The sequence below is a fragment of the Lonchura striata genome, chromosome 2 (genome assembly GCF_050655825.1).
Source record: "Lonchura striata isolate lonStrDom1 chromosome 2, ASM5065582v1, whole genome shotgun sequence".
Classification (NCBI taxonomy): Eukaryota; Metazoa; Chordata; class Aves; order Passeriformes; family Estrildidae; genus Lonchura; species Lonchura striata.
The window spans coordinates 124,465,796-124,491,924 of record NC_140704.1 but is presented as its reverse complement, the minus strand read 5'-3'; the positions used below and the strand labels follow the sequence as shown (position 1 = coordinate 124,491,924).

Sequence of the window (26,129 nt, the reverse complement as noted above, 5' to 3'; positions counted from 1 at the left end):
GTAGATGCTTAGGCTGATGTGGTGCCTTTAAATATCCCACTGAATCTCACACTGGCAGATTTGACACTTCAGTGATACAGCCTTCTGGTTTTCTCAGTATTAGGACCATTCATCTTCTTTCATTTGGACTTAACAGAGTTTGAAAAAGATCCCATTCTCAGAAATTAGTCAAAATGAAGAAAACAGACTACTTGCACCTACTAGGGAAGCTCATTCCAATTTCAAGCAGGTACCTCTACTGCATGAAGAGAAGCAGAATTATTTGTAGCTATTGATCTGTTGTAAAGACAGAAAATAAGATGCTCCTTGTGGTGTGTGATTGCTGTGACTTGTCAGTGAAAATTTTGGTTGACCTCAAGAGACAGGGAAGTTTTATTATTGTAAAGAGGAGAGCAGCATCCTTAGCCTTACTGCTGGAGGTGAGAGAAAGGTCACTGCTGTGCACACTGAGTTGGTGGTTGATCTGTTGTGAGAGCTGCAAGTGGCACTCCCATGGAGACACCAGAGACATGGCTCTGAGCCACACAAGGGCAACTGCACAGCTCCCGGGGGGGGTCCAGAGGCAGCTGGCTGATTCTCAGAGAGCGTGGGACCTCAGCTGGCCCTCACCCAGCACTTGGGTCCCCCTCACCAGGAGATGCCACGACTTTGGCCTCTGTGTTTCATGGTTGAACATTAGCTTTCTACAGCCAGGGTGACTCCCTTGCAACCATGCTTTCTATAACCCATCTGTCTGGGTGGATTTTTCTGCTCTCAGGGATGCTGTGGCACCCACTATTGAAAATATTGCTGGCATACTTGAATGCTTTTACCAGCTTGGGGGAAGCCTAGGTTTTAATGAAAGTTGTTACAACTTCAGACTCAAATGTATCTGATTTATTTGAAAAAATAATTAAAAGTTTAAAAAATTAGAAAACTAAGACATTTCACCTAGAGGAAAATTACTTTAATTGCTCCGTGTAAACCTGAAAACCTCTACATGTGATCTGTATTAATTATAACTAGCATACTTTTACCTGTTTGCACTGAATTATGCAGAAGCAGGACAAGTTGCTTGTTGTTAGACCACAAACTTTTATAGACTGCATATATTTTACAAAGTACTTTAAAAGCACATGTAAAATAATAAGTAATGCCCTACCTTTAATCTAAATTTATAATAGGTGTAGAAAGGCTTCTTAAAGCATGTATATAATTACTACATTGTACAGAACCACACGGGTTGAAAGAAAGCTTTGTTTGTAAAGTATCTTACACTTCTTTCCTGAGCTAGGTAAGTATTCCAGTTGCAAGTTATGATTCGTAGCTCAACAATTTTCTTGTACATAGTTCATATTCTTTATTAACCATGACACTTAACCTAATAGTGTTAATCTGTTCATCCCCCCCACCTTTTGTAGTCTGTTTGACACATAGAAAGCAGAACACAGATTTATTGCTCAAAGACGTGATGACAAAGGAATTGGCTGTTGCATTCTGGTTTTGTTCTTTTTTAATGATACATAAATAAAACCAGGGAAATTCTAACTTTTTGATGATAAAGATCCTATGGAATGTTAAGGGAAGAGCTGTTTAATCCTTATTCGAGACAAAGTTCACCTTGTAAAATGTAATTTTATTGATTTTTAAAAGCAGAATTTTTATGTTTTTACCTTAAGAATATTCTTTATTTCCTGTCCTAAACTGTTAGTGTGTTTTCCTGCTGAACAGTTTCAACCTACATTTCAGATACAAATAAAGTTGATCCCATTGCATAGATTAAATGTAGTATTAATTTTATAAGTAATTTAGAAAAGAAATTCTGGCAAGCAAGTAACCAGTATAATTTTAACATTGTTCTACAGCTTGGCTTTTGCATGCATTTAGTATTCAATGAAAAATATGATCTTTTGCTATGTTTGGAGAGCTCTGCTTTTAGAATAACATTATTGCTTTAAATTTTTGTATGTGTCTCCCACTTTAGCCTTTTGTGGAGCTTCCTGACTGAGGCTCCCTGTTGGCTGCTTGTGTGAGGGAGATTGAACTTAGAAATCTGCCCATTTTAGGCACCAGGTTTCATACCTGAAACACATACCAGGTCCTTATTCCTATTCAAAATCATTCCTGACCATTTGATGTGGGAAGCAACTCAAAGACTTCAATACAGTTTTTGAAACACTTTTATTTCAGGTTTAGATCCTGTAAAAGCAATGGCAAATTGTTTACTTCATTTTTTTCCAGTCTTATTGCCCATCTAAATTTTGAACAGTACATTGTCAGGCTTCTATCTCCACCTCAGGAGAGTTTTCTTTGTATTTGACCATCTCTTCCAATGCTGGGAGACCAGAGAGCTCTTCTGAGCTTGCTGAAAATTAGCAACCAGGAGATTCCCATAAAAACATGCCAGTATCTTTTGCCTTTGTTGCTTTAGGTAGGACTTTTCTGTTATCCTCACTGCACTCTCCAAAGGTCTCAATAAGTGTGCTAATCAGGCAGAATCATTTTTGTAGGTTTCTGCCACTTGAGGTGAATAGCAAGGAGAGTGGTGAAGAAATGAGACAAGTCAGTAGACAATAAAATGACAACTGAAATTCTGCAGATATAAATGTGAACTGCTAAACCTCCGTTTAAATGGTTGTAGTTGTACATGGAAAATTGATGGCAATGGGCTGACCCTTTCAGAATTGGGGTCTTGGCATCTAAGATAATTCCAAGAAAATTTGTTCAGTTCTCAGTAATGCCTCCAAAAATTAATGTTCAAAACTGCCAGGAACAAAAAAAAAAAAAAAAAAAAATTACATAGGTTTCAGGAGGAGAATAGACAAGTACTTCAGAGAGTTGTAGTGAGGATTGCTACACAGATGAACTCCATCTGTCTCAGGAAACCCTCTGAGCTGAAATAGCAGGAAACTGGGAAAATGCCATGAAAATGGCATATGCTTTTTCTGTTCTTGCTCTTCTGTCCAGTGATGGCTGTTACTGGAAACAGCACCAAAAGGATTGTTGGTTTCAACCAGTATCGTGGCACTTGTGTTCTCAACACTTTTTTTCATATTCAATTTAATGGTATATGGGAGAAATGGGGCACAAACTCTATTGTTGAGTAGTTCCTTCAAGACATACTTAGGCTTACTCTGTGATAGCAATTTTATAAATGTAATCAGCATTCAGAAAGTAGCAAAGATGAGTTTCTGAAACTGTCACTGATATAATTTGCCTGTGATGTATTTTTTGTGTTCATAGCGCTTCATTTCTGCCTTCTTTCTTGCTTCCTTTTGCTCTTGAGTCTCCGTGGTTATTCTGGTCCAACACCCAGTGAGATTTCTGTGTAGGAAGATGAGACCTCATGTTTCCTTACCAGAAATTTAACTTCTCAGTGAAGTTAAAAATGTTAGGGAATTACCATACTTTTAATCTTTAAAATAAATTTAAAAGTGATTACCTAGCTAGCGAAACAAAATTCATTATACTAAATTTATATTATTTACTTATAAAGAATGAGATTAATTTGGTGCTAGACCTTGACATGGCAGTGAGTGTAAGAGCCATGGGTTTTAAACATGCCTGTCCAGGACACCAGTGTGCTTGTTCTATTTTATATAAAGGAGCTTACCAGTAACACTGAAAACTTCCAGCCCCCTCTCCCACAGGTCTAATTCAGCCACAAGTCCTGACACTCCATGCATTTCTGCTTGATGGTAGTGGGAAAAAAGGTCTGTTGAGATGAACATGGATGTTTATTGGGGTGCAGAAGTAGTGACCTACCCCCTGTGGTATTGTTCAGTGTGTCACCTACATGCTGCAAGGCCACAGAGTGATCTGGGGGTTTGCACACCCCCAGAGTTTGGGTCTGCTCAGTGTCAGCACTGCAGTGGGTGTGGGATGCCTTCCAGCAGATGTGCGTGGTAAGTCCCACACATCTGGGCACCTATCTGTTTTGCTGGAGTCCCTGAGGTTCACTGGAAGGCAAGATGCTGTATTGCATCTGCAGGCATTCCAGGCTGAATCAGAGGTGGTCTTCAGTCACAACCCTGGAGTTAATTGTTTATAAAGCTGCTGAAAGGTCCCTACCAAATTTCATTTTTTAAAAATACCTTTCCCTCTTGCATTTTATTTCCTTCCTCTTTTTTTTTCCCTTTCTTTTTGGTTTTCAGCTGTTATACTTGGCAAGTTTCTTTCCCAGCATTTGGAAATAATTGTTTTCTAAATGCTACGCAGGTTATCTGCCAAATTTAACACCCAAAAAGGAAGCGGGGGTGGGGGACAAGAGATGTACCTGGGAATGGAGTGAATGTAGTGAGTCTTTAGAAAGTGCTAAAAAGGAAATTTACCAAATATAGCACATAAAATCAAAATTATTGAGTTCCCTCACATTAACTGTAAAATACAACATGTTATCATCAACAGGGTAAAAAAGGCCATTTCACACAGCTTCATAAACTCTTTTTTAATTTTCTCTACCAAAAGGTAAAGCACATGTGGCTTTTTGTGTTCTTTTAACAAATATGTATAGTTTTTTCTAAGTGTTATTGGAAAAATACCATTAGTTCCTGAGAATACATAAGAAAATAAGAGCAAAGCAGAAACCACTCATGGCACTTAAACTGACCTTATCTTGGAGACTTCGCAATGGCATAATCAGCCGGGAGGTTGTAAGACAGGATTGATTTTGCTGGTGACACAGGAACAGGATGAAAAGTTTAATTCCTTTTCCTTGGTGATAGAAGGGCTAAGGTAGCCCAAGGTATTGTTGCGTTGGTGCTGTTTCTGATCACTGTGAGTTTTGTCAGGGGCCCAGTGCAGCTGAAGGTATGTTCCAGCAGCCCTGGGACAGCTCCAAGACGTGGATTAGTGGCAGTGGAGTTCTTGCATGGGAAATGCACAACTTTTATGAAGAAACGCTTGGCGAGCATAAAGAATGAGCTTCCTTGTCCTTAAATGTAGGTGTCTAGGTGCCAGGGGTCAGCCATAGCCAGTTACTTTTTGGTCACCGTTGCGTTTGGTTCTCTCTCTTTCCATGTGATCAGCCTCCACTGGTACCTCCCAGCCCTAAGAGAGTATTTCTGTGACTGTGTTTAACATCTGCTTCCCAGGTGACCTGCCCCTGCCTCATGCCAGGTTTTCAGGTGGGTGCTCAGATGGGGACAGGGAGAGAGCGCTTCCATGACCAGAAGCTGGTTAAAGCTCCTGCCACCTCCACAGCGTGGCTGGGAGGGGCTGGCAGCCGCCCTGTGCCTGGCGGCGAAGGCGCGTGTTGAGATCCGCGTCTTGGGGAGAATTGCGTGGTGTTGGCCAACGTTTCAGAAACGAGGGAATAAAAGTCCCCCATAAACCACTTTCTGTGCTTCTCTGTGGGTTTTTTTATTCCCTTCTAAATGGTAATAGCTGCTTGGAAAGAGGTCATCATCCCTGGTACAACAGTACTTCTTTAGCTGGTGGGACTCTTAGTACTGTTGTGTATTTAATGGTATAATATTTTACAAAGAAGATTACTTCCAAATAAGTAGAGAAAAATAAAACAGGATATGTGCTTTCATGACTTCCCTTCAATTTAGATCTTGTCTTTTTCAATAAATTGAATTTTTGTCCTACTCATATTTGATGGCACATTTTGCATATAACAGCTTCTCTGTAATAGATACTGTGTAATTTGGATATATTTTTTGATACATTAACAAGTCAAGGGAATTAAATTAGTTTTTGTAAAGCTTTATTAAAAGATAAAAATAACCTAAGATGACAATTAGAATCAGGATAACTGAGTGCTTTTGTTTAAAAGTTGAATTTTTCAAAATTAAAAGGACTTAATTATTATTACTTAATTGTGGATCAGCTGTTCTGTATTAAAATCTAAGCCCTCATGTCAGTGTGACTTGATTCTGCTGCCAGAGGTCTCTGGTGTCTTCTGAGTAAGACAAGTCTTTGCCCCTAGCAGTGTGGGTGGGAGCCCACATATATAGGAGCTTTTTGTAAACCTCTTTTACAGTGACATGAAGTGCAGCATATGTCAGAGCAGAAATTACAAGAGTAGGCTCTTTTAAAACTGGTGTGTCATAGGAATCTTTCCCAGAGAGAGAAAATATTTGCAACAGCAGCTCCTGCAAGTTAGGTCGCCTAATTACGGCTGTACTATAATATACACGAAAGCATATATGCTTTTTCCTTCTGGGTTTCAAGAGAAAATCACCAATCTTTGTAAAGTTTTCTTTCCATTAGTAAAGAGAGCACTGCTGATCTGAAAATCCATCAGGTCATCCATACCAGCATTACATCAATTGACTTTTGAATATTTTTCCATTAGAAAAGGCTCCATTTTATTCCCTCACTGAAGTGGCAGGCTTTCGGTTTGCTGCGGTTTTTCCATTTATTGAATTTTGCAATAAAAGAGTTTTTGAAACAGATGTCAGTCATTGCTTAGGAGTGGGGCATTGTTAGAGGGCTGTTTTCTTCTCTGGTTTTGTTTTTTGTTTTTGGTTATTTTTTAAGTTTGTAAAAAAAAATCTTTTCCTTTCCCTCCCTAACTTTAATTGTCACTTTTAACAGCCATAAATAGTTTTCTAACTTATAATCTGGTGTCCGAACAAATATAAGCACCAAACCCTGATTTCACAGAAATATTGCAGATTGGCCATTGTTCTCAGCAGGAGCAGGACTGGATTTGATCTCAATTGTAAACCAGAAAGAAGGGAGTGGATGCGTTGCAGAAGCATGGTTCATATTAGCATCTTCCTTAGGGTGTGGAGTGGACCTGTTAACACTTTCTTAATGCTTAGATTTTATAGAAGTAGCCAAATGTGTGTAAGGAGTGGTGTCCAAAAAAAATGGGTTTGGAGGGATTTTTTATACTTTCTTGCTAGGGTCTTATCCAGGTAGAAAGATAAAAATAAGATTTTGACTCCTGATCCTAAATTATATGTATTTCATATGCAGAATGGTTTTAGGACAAATTGAATATCTTCAGACCATATCATCAGCTGTCACAGAAGAGCAAAGTGTGTGTGTGTGTGTGTGTGTGTGTGTGTGTGTGTGTGTGTGTGTGTGCGTATCTATGTACACCCACTTAAAAAAAATCAGATTTTAATTTTTATTTTTTGTTGACAGCATTTTCCCCATGTATTCAAAAACAAAGCACCAGTTTTTCTAATGAAGTTTTTAGCTGGGTTTGTTTAAATTACACCAAGAATAAATCTGAGTTTTAAGAGGTTTGCAGCATTTTATTCTAAAGGAGGAGGGAAACCATATTTTGGGTTGATAATCTGTTTGGTAGGGTAAGCCTTTATTGTTTCATCTCAGTACTTCACTGTTACTGTAAACATCAAAGAACACCCTTTCTGAAGGTGAGAGAACACAAAGCATCCCATATTTATAATTTATGAGGTCTAAGACTGTGACCTAATGTAAACTTGAAGAGATTAAGTACAAAAATATCCTTAGCTTGAGGGCAACGTTTGAAAACTTTGTGGATTTTCTTTTTTATCCTGGCTCTGTCTACAATCATGTTGCTTTGTTATTATTTCCTCTTAGCATTAAAGTACTATTGACATTGATAGATATCAGGTGAAGGCTGAGTTTCCTAAATGTGAAAAAAAAAGTAAAAAGGAAAAAAAAAAGAAGAAGAGATGTGTTGTTGGCACAGAAATAGTGGTGGTGGAAGCGGTCCTGGCTGCCTTTTATTCTTCTGCAGACAGTGAGCACAACGGGGCTCTCGCTGCCTGCTTTTGGCTTGCATGGATTCGCAATAAACAGCTCAGCTGTGTGTTTATTTTCAAGACTGATTCAATTCTTCAAAGACAACTGCTCCCAACTTGTGAATACTTGTTAGTTGCTGGAAAGTTGCAGAAGTGAAGATCAGCTCCTAGTTTCATGCCAACAAATTAATCCGACGATGTGGTGCTGTCTTTTCCACAGGTGTGTGTGTGCTAGGACTGTCTGAACCTCCCTGTAACTAATAGCCCGTATATAATTTGGAAGGAGAAATCTTCAATGGAAGACCCCGAGGGAATAAATGGGAAGTCTGTAAGTAAACAACTTGTCAGTCCTGAGGAAAAAAGTTGTGGCTTTTAAAGTGGCAATTATTTTTGTGGCAACCAAGTGAATTAAAGTCTTAGAGAGCTACATGCCCTTTTAATGGTTGGAAGAAGCAGGGAATGATGAAATTAGTTGAGAGATGGAGGCTTATGCTAAAGCTACAGAAAATTAAGTATGGCTTTAAAAATATTTGTCTTTAGCGATTCATATTACAAAATGAAATATTCTTTCTTTCTCTAAGAAATATTTGGCCTGCTGTGTTTGTGTTGTTAACAATTGTATCTGTTAGAGAGTTTTCTTCTCATTATTTGAAGGTATTTCTCTTTGTCTTTGTGAATATATGTAAATACTGCTTCTGGGAGAAGTGAGCGCAACTCCTAGCTGCCTTCTTAAGAACAGTGGCAAAAAAATGTAGTAGCCTTGCTGTTTATTGTAAATGCCTCTTTGTAGAGTCACAATAATAAGAAATTTTGCAAACTGTCAGGCACAATTGAGAATGTTTCATGCATGGTCAAATGATTAGTTGTGTGTTTTGAATATGTCAGTTTAATTTGTGACATCATTCTTGGTACTCGGTGTAATTCAAAATACTACATATATGTTTTTATTTTGAATTGTTACACAGAAAGTGTATGTATCGAGATTACATTATTTTTACCAGTTGTAAAATAAGTCCAAAAGCTATTTAGTAAATTTAATTAGATTTATTTCCTGCATTTTTTCCTGATGTATTTATTTTCTACATTTGACAGTAGTCTATTCTCTCTCACTCTTCCCTTTGTATTTCATGTTTCTATATCCAGTTTCCCTGATGATTCCATTTAATGTAGCAACTGAGTAGACAAAACCAAACCCCTTACAATAAGCCTGTTGTGTTGCATGTTTTTGTTACACTTCATGTATAGTGTATTTTTTACTGTCTGAAGCAATATGGCTTTGATTATTTTCCGATGTTCATTTGTTCCAGTCTTGTCTCTATGTGTATGTTTGGGTATTTATCCATCACTGCTACCACCATGTGTGGACAGGACCAGTTAACTCTTAGGGAAAGGGTGGCCATGGTTACCAACAGGCACTAAACAGGGATGGTCCTGTTTGCAGTTGCAGCGCCAGAGCTTTCAGCACCACCCAAGCTCCTCTTTCTATTTGGAATTGGCTTTCCTCCATGCATGAAAAGCCTTTCCCTGATCCTGTCAGGATTTTCTGTGGCTTCCACTGCAATACCTCCTCTCTGTGTGCCTGGCATAGCCTGGGCTTCGTGTGCTGTGGAGGGTTTGGGCCGGGTAATTGTGTGCTGGGCTGTATGTAATGACAAATGTAACTGTCGCCTAACATAACAGGAGTATTAAGGGAAATATTTGTTCATGGTTTGGCACCACCAGCACTCCTGTTGGGGTTATTCATTCCATTCCTTCTTTTCACCACTTAGTCCAGAGAGCCTGTAAAACACTTCCAACTGCTCAGTTTCCTTTCACATTACCCAAGTGGGTGGTAGTTGTTGATGCTATCAGAATTATCAAAATTTAAGCTAGTAACTGCTGAATAGACCCACTGGTCTGACCAGCACTCAGGCTTCTGTAAATGAGGACTGAGGTGCCCAAAGGTACATGACACAGGGCAGGGTGTGACTCTTCTGATTGCAGTGCCATTGGAAAGGTTTAAAATTGGGGTATTAAACCCTGGGATCAGATCTATCAATTAGGTATCACTTGAAGTCATTCATTATTGGGCAGTCTGCTGTGTTTGCATCAGCCACTTGACCAGCAGGGAGATTTCCTAAAAGTGGTAGTCAGAAAGCAAAATAGTCTCAGTGAAAATAAAGATGGTGGCATGAACATTGTTTATTTTGCTCTGTGTGTGTGCATAAAAAGAAAGAGAGGGTGAGGGATAGATTAGTACTCTGTAATTAGAAACCAGAAACCAAAACCTGTCTGGGATTTAAGATCCCAAAAACATGTATTGACTTTGAAAACCTGGTGCTAGGCCATAGGAAAAGAAGAAAACTTCCCTACACATACCAATTGAAAGGTAATTTAATTTTGCAGCTGTCCTGTGCAAACTATGAGGTGGAAGCAACTTCAGGTACATGCAGATAAGGGAGGAGCTTTATTCAACAACTGAGAAATGAAGCTGGATAATATTTTAGGAAGACAGAGCTAGATGTACAACAGAGAAAATACCAAGAGAAGGAGAAGGTAAAGGCAAATGAAAAAATGCTGTCAGCCAACAGTATGAGAGAGTAGATGAGGAAATACTTTGCCATTGTCTTTGGCCAGGATTTCTCTTTTGAGGAAGAGGATGGTGTTGCACATGCAAATACAGCCTGTGAGGCTATCATAATAAGCCCAGTTAACTCACTTCTGCACTTCTGTTACACTCACTCAGCTGAGTATTTTAGCCATTTCCTAATCAAGAAATGGTTCTAATTGTACTAATTGTCACATGCTTGCTTTGCATTCTGTAGGAAATGAATTTCAAATTTGGGCATGCAATCTTGAACGTTACCTCTGCCCCTGCCCTTCCTTTACTAGGTACTTGAGAAAGAGGCACAACACAAACCTGAGCCTGGCTGGACAGAGGATATCAGTGTGTTATCACGTCTGAAAATTTCACCTAAGTTCTGTTGCTTTCTTTCTGGGTCCAAAAAATACTTTGAAGCTTGTTTGCTAATGATATATGCACCTATCAAAGATGGTTCACTCATGTTTCATCAAGCTAAAACAAATGGTTGGGTTTTTTAAATTAGTATTTTCCTCACTATCCTGAAGGGGCTTTTCTGTCTGCCAGTCATTTGCAACAAGTCCCACTGTTCAAATATACTTGAGAAATAAAAAAAACAAATTCTTGTTTTAATTATTTTTGAGATGAAAATGTCATTTTGAGTGTTAGAGAAATTCTGATTGTAAGGAGCCTAGGGCTGTGTAATAGTACATCTTGTACCAAATTGATGTATAAAAAAATATGCAAAATTGTCATTGCTTGTATTTGTGATAGGCTAAGTCTACCAGTTCCAAACTTGGCATTGACATGAATTTGTTGCCTTAGAAACCCTCTAGAAGCCCTAAAAACATGACAAACACTGATAAGATTCAGGATGATAACCTAGGTGGTTAGAGGTACCCTGATGATGACTTCTAAAACAAAACTCGAAAAGGCAGTGTGGAGGTCAGCAGGTATTTTATTTAATTTGATTTGCCTGTGATTTTTTTTTTTTTTTTAATGCATGGGGTTTACGTATTTGCAAAACTCAGCACAAGAAAATTTTCACCAGTAAATACTGCCATGTTTTCAGCAATTACTATACCCTCTGGGGATATTTTGGAGGGCTTTTCTTCTATAACTCTCTTTCTGGTAGCAATATTCAGTTATTATATAACATAAAATAATTTTCATTCCTACCCTGTTCAGGCTCATAATTGAAAATTCTCATTGCAAAGTTACACACCAAGAAGTATTTTCAGCATTGAGTGTTTTTTATGGTGGAGTTTGCCCATCTGGAAAACAGAGCGAAGACTCTGAGGCCCTCAGTAGTCAAGGTGGATCCAAATAGTGTGTACCCAATGAGCCAAAAAAGGAGGTGCTCTTGGTCCACTCCAGCAGTTAATTTTTTCTGATTCCCCCCACAGCCCCCAAACCTCAGCTTTCAGTCAGCACTCTGGGCCGCCTGGTTGCATATTTCCAACTTCTTTCTCCATCCCTGCTGCTCACTGGACACTTCTCCCATGCCACATACCAGAGAGTGGCACTTTGCACCGAAAATTCACCTCCTACCTCCGTTAGTGGAAAGACACAGAGCAAGTAGCTGGTTTCAGCAAGAAAGGGGGAGGGAGAAAATAAAAACCCAAACCAAAAAACATCCAGCACCTGGCTGCAGCAAAATAATGAATTTTGCAGCAAACATGCGAGATTCTGTGGAATCTTGGAAAAATGCCAGACTCCACGACCACAGAAATGCTGAGTCCATGGGGCCCAGAGAGAGATGGCTGGGGCAGTTCACATCTCTCTGTCTTTGTTTCAAGCTCCTTGCAGTCTTACTGAGGCATCAGATTACACTCTCTTCACATTTTCAAGGTTATCTTCACTACCAGAAGGGCTAGAAAGTTAATTTTGTTTCAAGGCAAGCTAGGATCCAGCAGCGCAACTCTTGAGCTGTTTCAGAGGCCACTGCCATGGTGGTGGCATGGCTGTGCCTGAGGGTGTGGCTGGTGACCTGCAGATTTGAACAGCATCATCAATTACATGTTTGTCATGCTTACTCACATTACCTGTTTGTCACATTAGGGAACAAAGTCTATGAGGATGAAGGGTGAAAATAGAAGTATTTTCCCTTTGGTTGAAAACTTAGAGCATGGTCACTGTGAAAGTCATGCATGTGCTGCCTTAGTTTTTCTCAAAGACTGGCAAAGTTCCCCCCTCTGTGTTCCCCTCCTGTTCTGAAGAAATGCATGACACGTTTCCTTTTTGGAAAGCTCTGCAAGGCAATAACCAACAAGGACCATGCAATTGCAATCTGTAACTGAGCCTATAAAATGTAATCGCCTGCACCCTTCCCACTCCCCTTCCCCTCTCTATCTGCAATTGGTAGAATATTGGAAACATAAGCCACAAAACCCACTTATTACATTCAGTAAGTGTCAAAAAGAATGAACAGCCGGAACTAGCTGATGTATTTAAGTTCCCCAAATTGAAGTGAGCTGCTGCTAGGCCATCTATAGCAACTGCTCGATCAGTTACTATTGATAGAATTTTTTCTTTCAAAATATTTTAGTGAAAATACTCCTGAAAATTGTAAGCTATTTGTGGACAGTTTGAAAACATCATTCACTACAGGCTCTTCATTCATCTGTGTTTGCAGTAACACCACAGAGAAATTGTTGTCACTTACAATGTACCTTTTCTCATTGCTGGCAGAAATCCTAAGGTGCCGTGGGCAACAGCACTGACAGAAGTACTGCTACTCACAGCTTGTAGTGTTGGACATATTCCTCAAGGTCACAAAGACCTTGCAGGGGTTTTGTTGGGGTCAATCAACAGATGCCACCACTTACCTTGGTTACAAATCCTTGTTTCCTCGCAGGGGTGGAACTTTTGCTTTGTTACAGTGTGAGGCATTTTTAGATGACTTGTAAAAATGGGTATATGAGAAATACACAATCCATCTGACTTTTTCCAGCCACTGTATGCCACTGTTCAGCATGGAGTCTCTTCTTGAAAGTCTTGATGAAGTTGTAGCTTAGCCCTTAACAGTAAAAAGCAAACTGCCAGTGAAGTTTATTTTCTTTTTTATTAGGTTTTCTGGACCATTGTTCCGCTTGAGGAGCCATGTTTGTTAGTTTTGGCTCTCTGACTTCTCTTCCGTAAGGATAAACTCTCCTTAGGCAGTTGTGCAACTTTGCACTGAAAGACTGCATAGCAGTTTATTCACAGCCCAAGCTCCAGCCGAATTCAACTGTGTGACTTCCTGGCTTAAGCAGGGGTGCATCCGTAATGTAAATACCTACTTGATTCTGTGGAAAACCAGGAGGTTTTTTGTTTGTTCTTGTAAAAGATTCCTGCGGGAAGCTTAACTTTAAAGTTGGCATCCAGCCTTCTCTGCTGTGACTCGGATACTGATCTGATTTTGTGCTTTCATAGACATTTTTATATTTGAAAATTTTTAATTCAACATTAGCTTTGCTTACAAGCTACAGAGGAGAATAAAATCACATTACAAACATTGTAGTATTAGATTTTATCACCATTTATTTCTTCTTGTCTGCCCAGGGATTTCTGCATGTTCGGTAGAACTAATTTTCAGTCAGACACTGAGGTCTTCTAGAAGGCCAGCAGGCTCCACAAACTAATTTATCCAAATAACCAATCCCTCATAGGCCAACCATAGAAGGACACCAAAATGGCCTAAGCAGGCAAAGCCCCCTTTTGAAGTCTGGAATGTTTTGACTGACTTGAAACAGGCGGCAGGAATGAAGGGATAATTTTCAGTGACCCATGGGACTTTTTTGCCATTTTCAAATATTAGGTAAAACAAAGAGAAATTGCTTGTTCTAATTTAGAAAGACTTAACAATCCGGAAGGTAACCAGACTCAGAATTGAGTACTAAGGTATAGAGCTGAAGTTTACTTAATGCATTGAAGGTTTGCATCTGAGTATATGGTATTTACACACCCACACATACACAAGGCTGCTTTACTTATACATGCACGTACCTAAACTGTTTTTTGAATTTTACTTCTATAAAAAAACTTTAGTACAAAGTATATTTTTGCAATATTAAGTGGACTACCTGAATGGTTTTTTTTAAGTACATATGGTTTTTCTCAAAATAATAATTTCTAATTAAAAGGATGTGTTTCTGTTGCTGCTTCAAAAGCTGGGATAGTCATTCAGATGCCAAGACTTCCATGCTATCCTTGTTTCCTTCCACACCCTGTCCTGGTGCCATTTGAATAAATGTGGAAATGAATATAATTTTAAGTGGGCTTTCTTGTCTAAAGTACTCTTGCAGATACAAAGAAGTATTTTGATGCTTCCATAAACCCAAAATTTTCTATGAATACTTCTAGGGAGAAAGAGAGATTGTGAATATTTAGAAATAAAATGAAAACTTTAACAGATCAGGTATTTCATGTCTGGCTACTTGAATGTGAATCTTCAAGACAGTGTGGAGTGATCACATGGATTTCAGCAGATTTTAAAGACGCATTCTCTTGTAAATTTGGTCTCAAATTTACCAAGTTATGTGATAGGTTGAACCCTGTATTTAGCAACACTAATGACTGACCAACTCCAGCGCTCAGCTTCATCCTCATGACATTGACTTGTAGGTAAGCTGGAGCTTCCCAGCAGAAGCTTCTTACCCTTACCTGTAAGAAGGGTCACTAAGGCAGTAGTGAAGCTGCTCTACCTGTGCTGAATAGAATTATGTTTCCTTAAAGCAGTATTTTGACAAGGATTTTGGTCACTCTTTTCCCTCTGACATCTTTGGTAGTTCCTGGCGTGGAGCATTGCTGTGCAGCTTACATGTGTCCTGATAACTGTATGGATAGCAATATCAGCAGATGGGAGGTTCAAGTTGGCACTTAAATATTTATGGTACTGTGGCTGTCACTAGTATTGCTCCTACATACTGTATAATCTCCTAGTTTTAGTTTATTATTTTATGTGGGATATTGAAATATAAGTTCCTCCCAGTTTCAGATTTCTCTGAAATGTTCATTCTTACTGTTGTCCTATGGTAATAGAAAATGACAAAGAAATAGAATGACAAAGAAATCCTATTTAAGTGCAGTTTTCAATCCTATATATACTGACCTCAGATTAGTGGATTTCAGAAACATGATGTTTAAATTAATGTTATTTTGGTGTGAGTTTATATATGTGTGTCTGTGTGTGTCTGTGTGCATGGAATGTATTAGATTAAATTAAGTTAGGTTCCAGCTTTTACTTGAGGAATATAATTTTGTTAGTAGTTAATAATGTTAATGCCATGATTTTCTCATATTATGTTTACGTATATGGCTACAGTAAAATCAAATTATATTTGCTGGGGGTAAGATTAGTCAGTCAAGGAGCTGTTTACAACAGGAGAAATTTAAATTCAGACCTGGTAGGAAAGAGATTCTTCTCTGTTTCTGTCTGCCTTGCTGTAGCTGTACTGTCTAGACTATCCTGGAAGATGTAGACTCAGAGGTCTCGTGGTCCGTGCACAGCACAGCAGCAGAGTCTGGCAGCGAATAGAAAGCTTCATAGGGATTTCTCATCAATCACATAGAATTTGTCATTTCAGCATTTTTGGCATTCAAAACCTTATATTCTTCCACCACCATTCACATGGGGTGGACTTTCCATTGTACTGACAATGCACCTATACAACTGTGTAGTGTAGCAGATGGGATAAAATTTCTTCTCAGCTCCTATGGAGGTCAGCTCCTACCCCAAAGCACAGGATTTGGTTATCCTGATTATAATTTACAGAGGTGTAAATGCTGTTAGTGGTCATGAGTCAAGGAATGAAATTGCTTGAAGAGGAAAATAAAAAAGTTTTTATCTTTTTTCTCATTCTATTTTAAAAGAAGAAAGTATAAGAGTAAGTAATTTCAGACACACTTTCATACTTTCCTTATGGTGTGGAGTAATTTTAAAATACAGTCTAGGTGTAGCATTTGGGCAAAATGAATGGGGATTCAAAGAGTGAGAGCTTTTAGAGTAAGCACTGCTTTGGTGCTCATAGATTCAGTAATTCGCCCTTGCTGAATGTGTGTTTAGTACTGTAGGTATTTTTAGAAAGTAAGCATGATCTATTTTTTATTTTATTTTTATTCTTAATAATTGGAGATATTTTTCATGTTTGACCACCCTTTTAGGCCTGTAAATAATTTAAAAGATCTAAAAGTATCTCAGTATTCAGAATCAACTAGTTAAATGCATATATGCCTGGCTTTCACCTTCAGTTATATGTTCTTGAAGAAAGAATCTAAATTTAGGGTTGCCCTGTTCCCCTTCTATTTTTTTATTCTAGTTTGAAGCCTTTGTTTTTTGGAGGACAAGCAAGGTGTATTTAGTGGTAGGCTGATGAATACCTCAGACCTTTGTCCTTTGCAACAATACTTTGAAGAGGGAGAAGGTGCAAGATCTATGTTGTATTTTTCTCTGTTTTTTGCAAGGCTTTGTAAAAGCTGAGTGGCACATCAAGCAGGTTTCTATAGTGCAGACACTGCACAAATCCTCTGCTCAGTCCCTGTAAGGGCTGTATGCTGCCATTATGCTTTCTATAAACAGAAGACAAGTACACTGCCAAATCCTTGCAGCACTGGACATCAGCTCTTTCTGTTCTTAGCTTGTTTTGTTTATTGATGCTCGAAGACTGTCTTATTTGCCAGTATTGCATCCGCTTTTGATCATCGGGAGCAAAGAGTGTCATGCACTTCTTGATAGCTTGGAATCTCCATCTTTGCAATTTCTTCTCCATCTGCAGTTTTTTAAATAAAATAATTACCTCTGATGAGTGTAATTAATTTGATTCTGTATTTTGGTCTGACTAATGAGACTTAAAGAAAAAACTGCTCAGAAGCAAACACTTTCAGGGCTGGACAGAAAAACAAGAGACTTGTATGGCATCTTGAAGAACCTCAGACGAGGACTAGCAGACAAGAGCAAGAGGTAAGTGCCACCAGATTGGGATAGACAGCATAATTTAGCCTGGTATTCTGGGACTGGTGGCAGACAGTTAATGATAGCAGGAGAAAGGGAGCAAATCCTGCTTTTGAGAGGATGGAGGGTACATCCAAAACATTTTGTTTAATGCTGTCCTTCATGAATTTGCTTTTGGATATGTGTGTGCTTTGATTCTCTGTAATGGTAAGTTCCAGAACTTAATTATGCCTTTTCAAAGAAAGTGGTTCTGTTTTGTGCTTGCTGCAAAATAACTGCAGCAAAAACATGGGGTTGTTAAGTTTTCCTGACTGAGAAATAATGACTTGCCAATCTCTGTTCACTTCCTGCAGTCTCTTTCCTGATTTGGTAGAATTCTCTTGTTTTCATGACACAAAGGTGTCTCTTCAAGATGAAGATGTTTGTTTTTTTCCTGAGGCTGCTGTTGAACTTTGTGTGAGAGATTCAAGATGTGAGCACTCCGGCTTTGTGATGTTTTCTGTTTTAGTCTGTGTTTCCTTCCTAATAATTTTAAACACTACATCCACCCTTCTGACTGCCATTGGCCACTAAGGCCTTGTTTTCAGAAAATTACTGGCAACAACTGCAGGATCTCTTCCTTGGGAGCAATAGATAATTTAGCACTTACCCTTGTCCATTCTCAGTTTGAGTTGTCTTTTACTTCACATTTATCAACACAGAATTTCACCAGCTCTTGTCATGTGTGGTCACCATAAAAGCAGTTTTCTGTAGGCAGATTTACTTTGAGCTGACCTGAGTTAATACAGCAAATTTATAGCCTTGCTGTTTGTCATCTTTTCCAGGGTGTTTATGTTTAATAGTCCAGGTCATTTTGCAATTCTACTAGTAACATTGTGAAAACTGCCCACTTACTCAGTTCCATCCTCTAAATAGTAATTAATGTCAGATCTTTTACCTTATGACAAAATTGTTTAAGAGTTTTTGGCTTGTGAGAGCTTTTCAGAAATCTAAATACACTACATTAGCTAAATCATCCTTGTCCAAATAATCCTTACAGAAATGCTAGTAATCTTGAAGTTATGGCTTCTCTTTACAAAGCCATGCTTTCTCTTCCCCATTACATCATATTCCCATGTGCCTACCAATTATCTTGTTTATTATAGCAGCTGATTTGATCATGCTTCCATTGTTTTAGAGCTGTTGGGTGAACTCTTGAATCTGGCTGGTTTGTGTCTCTTCATTTTGTTAATCTTTCCCAAAGCTTCTGCTGGTATTTTGTTTTAGAGCTGTCAAAGACTTCTTTCCTTGGATAGTGAGCATCATGCAAATAATTAATTTAAGTATTTCTGCAATGGTCTTGTCCTGACTGAATTTTTCTTTGTTACTACAGTTAAATGTTGGCTTTTTGCATATTTTTAATTAAGTTTTTATATTAATCTGAGACAATAACAAATGGTTCTTCAGGGTTGGAGTATTTTTGGCCTATGTTTTCCTGTGCATGCATTTGAATCTACTGAACATGAGCCCGTTTCCAGTTTCAGGTATTTAACTGTAGTGTGTGGCACTCAGCTTGTATAATGTCTCTGACAGACGTTCAGAACCTTTCTCACTGAAGCTAATCAGGAAAAAAAAAAAGTCTTGGAAGCTAAAACTCTGTATGAACTTGTGATGAATTAGCTTAAATAACTTTTGCCAAAAAGCCCCCAGAAACTGGGGGCACTGGCATCAGTTGCAAGTCAGGAAGATGTGATTCCACCCCCTCTTTGCTCTCTTCTCTGGTGATGGTACTTTGGGATGTCTGCCCATGACAGAGAGCTTGGGCTGGCACAGAGAGGGGAATGAGCACTCGCCATTATGATCAAGTGTTCCGCTCGCTTGGCTACAGGTGAGCAACTTCTTCCAGACAAACAGGAGGAATGGTGCTTTCCTGGAGGAGCAGTTTGAATTCTAGCTCTAATCAGGCAGAAATGCGGTTTATACTGTCTTTTGCATTCTTTGGCTTGTAAGATAGGGTTATAGGAAACACCTGCCTCAGCCACCTACCCCCTCTTTCTGTTACCATCCAATCTTTTTGTTAAAAGCTCTGTCTCCAAAACTTTCTTCTCCCCTTGCCAGTAAAGTTTCTGGATAGTTCTGATTTATGGTCTGACTCAAAAGGGATAGACAGGTTTTGGGAGAGTAGGAACATAACTTTCCAGAAGAACTTGCATATAGGATTGTATTTTGCTTTCCTTTTGTAACCTGCATCTGACTGACCAAGAAAAGATGCTGCTGGGAAACATTCAATTACTTATGTAATATTATTTTAAGGTCAATTAGTAGCTTTGTGAGTTTCAAAAAATATGTATGTCCTTTATATGTAGTGGAAGATCAAAGACCCATTCCAGCAGGTGGCACAGAGAGAGGAAAGAGGAAAGCAAGCTGTTGCCTAAAGAAATTGAATGTTTAGTTTAGGCCTATCTGTTCTAAAAGCAAATTCTGAGAGTTTAATTACTTAGTTTATCTTTTTAAAATACAATATTTTTTTAATGAAAAATGAATTTATTCAATACTGTTAATAAGTAATTCTGTGACTACTTTTTCTTATATTTTGGTTGACCAGATGAACCATTTGAAGATTGACTCTTATCAGGGCTTTGTCTGTGTTGTGAAAGATCAGTAACCCATCAGATCTATTGAGACTGAGGCCCCAGGCAATTTAGCATGCCTGGCTTCAGTGAGCACTTGCAGCCAATGCCTGCAGCAAGGTTGCTGGACAAATCTTAGAGCTTGGGACCAAAAAGACAGTCTGCATTATCACTCTTATGCACTGTGGCTAAATCCCAAACAAGTCAGTTGGAGTGGAAAATGTGTGGTTCTGCTCTTATCTGGTGCTCTTCTTTCTCCACTTTATTCCTCCTCTTTCCCATTTCTGTTACCTTTTGTTCAAGAAAAATGTATCCTAATTAACATTCATGATTCCTCTAGCACATGAGTTGTGAATCCTCAGCTGGCAAAGGTGCTAAAACCATACTTTAGTCTGGTACTTGCATAATTTGTACATCTGGGAACAGCTGATAAGATCATGTACCCAACTTGGTCAACATATTACAATTAAAGGTGTGCAGGTGACAGAAGCTGTTTCTATTTTAAATATATCTCCTTCTATTATTGGGCACCAGCAATGTAGCAGCTCCAAATCCCTTTTCTGTCTCTTCCTAGGCTTCTTCCAGGGAAGAGTTTATCCAATGACCATTGGATTATAATGGCATAATAAAGATTTTATCCACTTGTTGACCTCCTCATGAAATGTTTTGGCATATAAGTGGGAAGAGAGAAAGAAGTGTTAGCAGAAAGAAAGCAGTTGTAACGCCTTAAAATTCTGAAAGCATTAATTTCTTTTCTTTATTAAAGGTTTAGACAGTCTGTGTCTGGATCAATGTGATGGTGGCATGTGATGACCCCTCTGTACTTGAAATGCCAAGCTGTATTGACTGCTTGTCATCATGTAGTGAGAAGGGTCATACCAGCACCTTTGAATCCCTGGCCCTTTTAGAGATCTCCTGTGTGTTAGAGTTGTTACCTGCATGTTGTGGCATTCAGTGTATTGTGCAGGAGGAGGTTGTGCTGAGCAAAGGTAGGGAGGAAGGAGGGAACTGCGCTGTGTAGTGTAATCCAGGAGTGGCTAATAACATGCTGTGGAAGATAACTCTGAATGGGAAGTGAGGCAACTAAGTTTGGGAAAAAAAGAAGGATGTCATTTGCTCCTTCTTTTTACCTCCAGCTGAAAGTACTCTTCCACTTACTTGCCTTTCCCAGGCTTTGATTTCTCTCATCTTTGTTCTCATGTTTTACTGGCACAGAAAAGTCCTTTATTTCAGTTGACTGAGGATCATAGCAGCAACATACCTGAAAAATTATTTGTACCTCTGAGCTCTTTTTAAAGCCTGCCATGAAAATAAAAATGGACGTTATATATTTTTCTAACATGACTTTGAGAGTTATCAATTATGTGCTTCTGCTGATGAGCATTTTGATTATTTGCTTACTTCACACTAATGCCAGATTTACACTGATGCTGTTTAGGTCATCCTGACTCCTTCCTTAAGAACTGGTACACGTTTGGCTTCGCTCCCATTGACTGTCAGCTGGTGCTAATAATAAACTGCAGATCTCAGCTGTCTTTGCTGAAAAGCCAGTGCTCTTTTGGGGACTTTTTTTTTTTTTTCTGAGCTCATCTTATTCAACCACTGTTGTTTTGTGCCACTCTAGTTTCTCATTGTCAGTGGCTAAGTAGGAAAACATTATTTGTTGTGAAGTGTTCACAGGGCGTTCAGCATTGGAGACAGCTGCTAGAAATAGAAGTCCTGTCCTTCTTGGTTTTGCTGAGCAGTTGAGGATAGTTTGTGTCAAAAGAACTCAGTGGGAGATTTTATGTTGTTGTTACTGCTGTTACTTAGAGAGGATTGCAAACTCTTGCCACATTTTTTATTGCACATGGCATTTACTGTCATGGACTTCTTGTCTTAGTATTTTTTGTTTTTTTTTACAGTTGCTTGGTAAATGTTTCATGCTTAAGTATCTTTCATACCAAATCCATGTGAGATACTAATTTAGAGGGCATTATTATTCTTCGTGTAAGCCTTGCACCCTGCTGGGAAATTGAGAGAGTTAAATTTATAAGTCAAAGAGGATTGTCAGAAACAAGTGGTGCTGACAAACCCAATGTGTTTCGTGTTTTAACATTTGTTTTCTGTGAGTAATTTGTAGGTATAAAAGTAACATTTGAGTAAATTAAGTGATAGGAACTGTTACACAGGACCTGTGTAAGTCTGCCAAGAAAAATAAACATGACTGTGATGAAGTGTGTGATGGTGGTGTTAGCAGAGCTGTAGAGGCTCTTGGAGGGACGCTAAACAAGCATCACCATCACTGGGATCATAAACAAGCTGACCATGTGGAGTCCAGGAGCTGGGCTTCTGACACAGACATTCTCTAAATCCACCACAACCTTTCATTTTACTGTTCATAAAGGACTTTTAAAACTTTGTTATTTTCATCGGTTCTGAATCTGTCAAAACTGGAGGACTAAATTAACTGTAACCTCTGATGTGTTTAATCCAAGATCTTTGTGTTAGCCTAAACTAGAGGCTAGTTACTAAAAGTTTCGTGATTGCTCTGCTGACACTTTTTAAACATCTAAGACTTCAGTAAGGAAGAAATGAAATTTCTCTGCTTTGAGATCTCCCCGTGTAATTGGATGTAATGTTCTGGTAGTAAGGAGGGTTTTGTTATTAAGACATTGATCTGACATTGGGAAATTAATCCTCTTGCTATCCTGCAAGCTTCTATGACTGTGGTGCCCTGTAGTTTGTTTTTGCCTATTCTTTGTCTGCAAAATGGGGCAGTAATGTTTTCCTTCTCATAGTATTAGTCTAAATAATTTTAGCTAGTTGTGGTAAGCTTCTGTTATGCATAGAGGTTGCACTAAGCACTGTTGTATAGTCCTGAGCATTGAATATATCCTTTTGAAAATAAAGGGAGAGTGCCAGGCATGAAAAATGAACTACTTTAAGCTTTTGCTTTCAGTAATCAAAATGATGAAGCTCAAAATATTCCTATGAAGATCTCTGTGTAAGTGCTCCCAGAAACCATATTCCAGTGGACAAATACAAAACACAGAGACTAACCCATGCTTTTGAAGTGATAAAGATCTGAAGTCTAGATTTGAGCACTGTATTAATCTGTCCTCAAGAAGGGAATGGGAACTGTGTGTGCAGTGCTAAAGCTGTGAATTTGATCCAGAACTTTGTTCTATATTCTGTAAATGCAGTAATTTCTCTAAAGGCATATTATTTTGTATGATTTCTTCCTCTTTGTAAGTGCACCCACTTTTTATCATGAATGTTATATAGTTTATGAAAAAGGTATGCTTTGGTGGTATTAAAATGCTAGAGCAATTATTTTCTATAGCAGATATTAACATTTTAAAATGCTAAGCACATCTTTAAGTGACACTATTCAATACTTTCACATTGCTTTGTTCTCATCTGGTCAGAATATAGTGTAGTAGTATTATGCAATAACCCAAATTATAGAATATATTTAGTAGTTCTTAAGTATTTTGGGTAGTTTAATGCAAAGTGGTACTGAGATGCAAATGAAGAAAATGCCAGGATAAATAAAGTAAATTTTAAATTTTTTCTTTAACTTTTTTTAAGATAGGACAAAGTTAGTAGTCTTAATTTTAGTCATTTGCTGTTGCTACAGTGTACAAATGATACTACATGAACAGAGGCCTACGTGATACAATTTTAATAGCAGCAAGAATCTATTCTCTTGTAACTTGATGGTTTTTTAAGCAATGCAAATTTTAGAATATTATTTTTAAATTATAAGTATAAAGGTAGTTGCCACATGTATTTCTCCTGTTTAATTTATATTTAACTGTGGTTAGTCTATTAATCTTTGTTTCGAACATTAAATGCCTTCCTCACGGCAGCTGTCCATTCACCAGTAGCATGACTACTGGCATGTTAAGTTCAAAGTGGAATGTCTTGGAGAACTCAGATAATATATTTAGTTCCTGTCACCAGACAGCGCAAGGCACCAGTGCGTCTCGTTCTCAGAAGAGAAAGCCAGATACTTTCTCTGCAATGTTCCCCTTCAGTTAATATAATTTGGAGTGGTTTTTTTTAGCAGAAGTGGTAATCAAGTCTATCAGCATGATTTTTGTTTCTGTAATCTTTGGTGTTAAGAATACCTGGAAGAAAGTTTTAAACAAAATAATTTTAAAACCAGTACCAGAGAGAATATGAAGGAGATTATATGGGGTTTTTTTTCCTCAATACTTAAATATATTTGTGACAAAAAATAAGCTAGAACTGGAGTGGATGCAGAACTCTGGGTCTGAATGATCAGCCATTTTAAAACAAATTATAGAATCTTATAAAAGAGAAAACTTTCCCAAGAGCATATTGAAAGGCTTAATCCATATTTCTAGAAAATTGCAGCTGTCAGGCTTTCTTTTATTACCCGAGCAAAATGCTGTGTCAGGTGTTACAAAGAAATTTGGCCATGCATTTAGAAAATTAATAGCTTCCTTACATCAGATGTGTTAAAAAGAAACACGTCTGGTTGCACAGCCAATTGTCATATTTTGATGTTCCTACTGAAAGTTATTTCTTTCACTGTATAATTTATGTTCAATAATTAAGCTATAAGGAAAGACTCATCTTCATGCAAAAAACATTTATAGGATGAGACCTATTGCTATGCCAGTCTTGCTGCATAAAGTATCAGGTGCTCCTGAGAGTGTACTATTCAATCATGGGGAATTCCAGTGTGGAACAATAAAGAAAATAAAGAATTGCAAATTTACCACAAGGGAAAAATTTGTATTGACGTATTCTTATATATCCTTATAAACTGTGTTCAGTTTGTCCAAAGAACAAATTGACAGCCAGTAGAAGTATCTTACACTGATGCTCTGAGAATTAGTGATTAGCATATTGAAAACTGCACTAAATTCTTCCTGTATGTAATTTCCCATGTTGAACCTGATGTTTATTGTCTCTTACCTTGTCATTGCGCACCTCCAAGAAGAATCAGCCTTCATCTTCTTATCTTACTACTAAAAAAAAAAGGAGCAGTAAGATCAAAACCAATTCTCTCAGCCTATTCTCATAAGGAATGCTTCCCCTAATCTTGATAGACTCCTGTCAGGCCCTTTCCAGTGTCTTACACTGGGAAGGCCAAAACTAGACACATTAATTCAGATGCAGTCTCTTCAGTGCCAAATAGAAGGGGGGAAATGTTCTATGATTTGCTGCTTGCACTCTTGCTAATACAGCCCCATATTCTTCGCTTCTCATAGCTCATGTGCAAATGGTCTCTCATCCTTTTCTGTAAATCTGCACCCAGTCAGCTCCCAGCCTGCACTGTTGCATGGGGGTGTTCTGTCCTGGCATGGGACTAGGCACTGCCCTTTGTTGACCTCCGTGAGTTTCCTATGGACCCATATCTCCAGTTTATCAATGTCCCTCTGATGAACTGCAGCTCTGCCCTACCAGAGTGGGAGGGCAGAGCTGGAAACTTGTAAACTTTGCAGCCTACAAGCTTGTTCAGAGTATACACCACCCTTCTCCCTGCTTCTTTGTAAAATATTATGGACTGTATTATCAATGCTTGATAAAATGACACTGGCACCTACCTTTACATGGCTGATCACAAACCTTCAAGCCCAAATGTTTAGCCAGTTCTCCACCTGCTTTGTCTTCTACAAATTTGTCTGAAAGGATAGACTTGTGTGATAGACCTGTAGACTCTTGTCCACAGAGCCAGTTGTTTCATCTGGCAAGCAATCAAGTCAGTTAAGTACAAATCGTCCTTGTTAAATCCATGCTAGCTATTACTTTCTATCTTCTTGTCTGTCCTGTGCCTAAAAATGGTTTCTGAAAAGTTTTGTTCCATAATCTTCTTGGAGACTGAGGTTAGGTTGACTGGCATTTTTCCTAGAGTCTTCTTGTTCTTCTTGATGATATTGCATTACTTTTTTGAAGTCTTAAGGAGTCTAATCACTGTGACCTCTCAGATGCTCAGTGATGCTGCTTTTCTGCCTTTATCCTTACACACTCATGCTGTGTCTCTATACTCCTCATGAGTAACCTGTTCCTGCCTCCACCCTCTATGTTCTTCATTTTTGTTTTTAAGCTGAATCAAGAGTGTTTTTTTCATCCATGCTGGTCTTTTGCCTTTCCTGCTCAGATTCTTACATGTTGGAAAGGGCAGAACACTGGGGAGGTTGTTGTTGAGGGTGAACCATCTTTCCTGGGCCACTCAACTCCCACGGGGTCCTGCCAGCAGGTCCCACCTGCTCTTCTGAATGATCAGATGAGGGAGTGGGGCTGTGCTGTGTTCCTGATCTTGCCCATCACCATGCAGTACCCACTGCTGAGTCTGCCAAACCTGCACTGCATTCCAACCAGGAGGCTCCCTACGGCAGCCTCCT

The 26,129-nt window shown here is 38.6% G+C and overlaps 1 protein-coding gene across 15 annotated transcripts in view; it reads left to right on the top strand.

Moving 5' to 3' along the window:
* EYA1 (EYA transcriptional coactivator and phosphatase 1) overlaps positions 1-26,129 on the top strand; it is a 152,980-nt gene that overhangs the window by 4,313 nt on the left and 122,538 nt on the right. For 6 of the 15 annotated variants that reach the window (XM_085572233.1, XM_085572231.1, XM_085572232.1 and 3 more), the window contains exon 2: positions 7,888-7,995. In XM_085572233.1, coding sequence (XP_085428359.1) covers positions 7,963-7,995 — 33 coding nt within the window. In that variant the 5' untranslated portion in view covers positions 7,888-7,962. Of the gene's footprint in view, positions 1-7,840; positions 7,996-26,129 lie in introns of those variants that run through there. The other 9 variants (XM_085572228.1, XM_085572221.1, XM_085572226.1 and 6 more) reach the window with 7 other exon arrangements.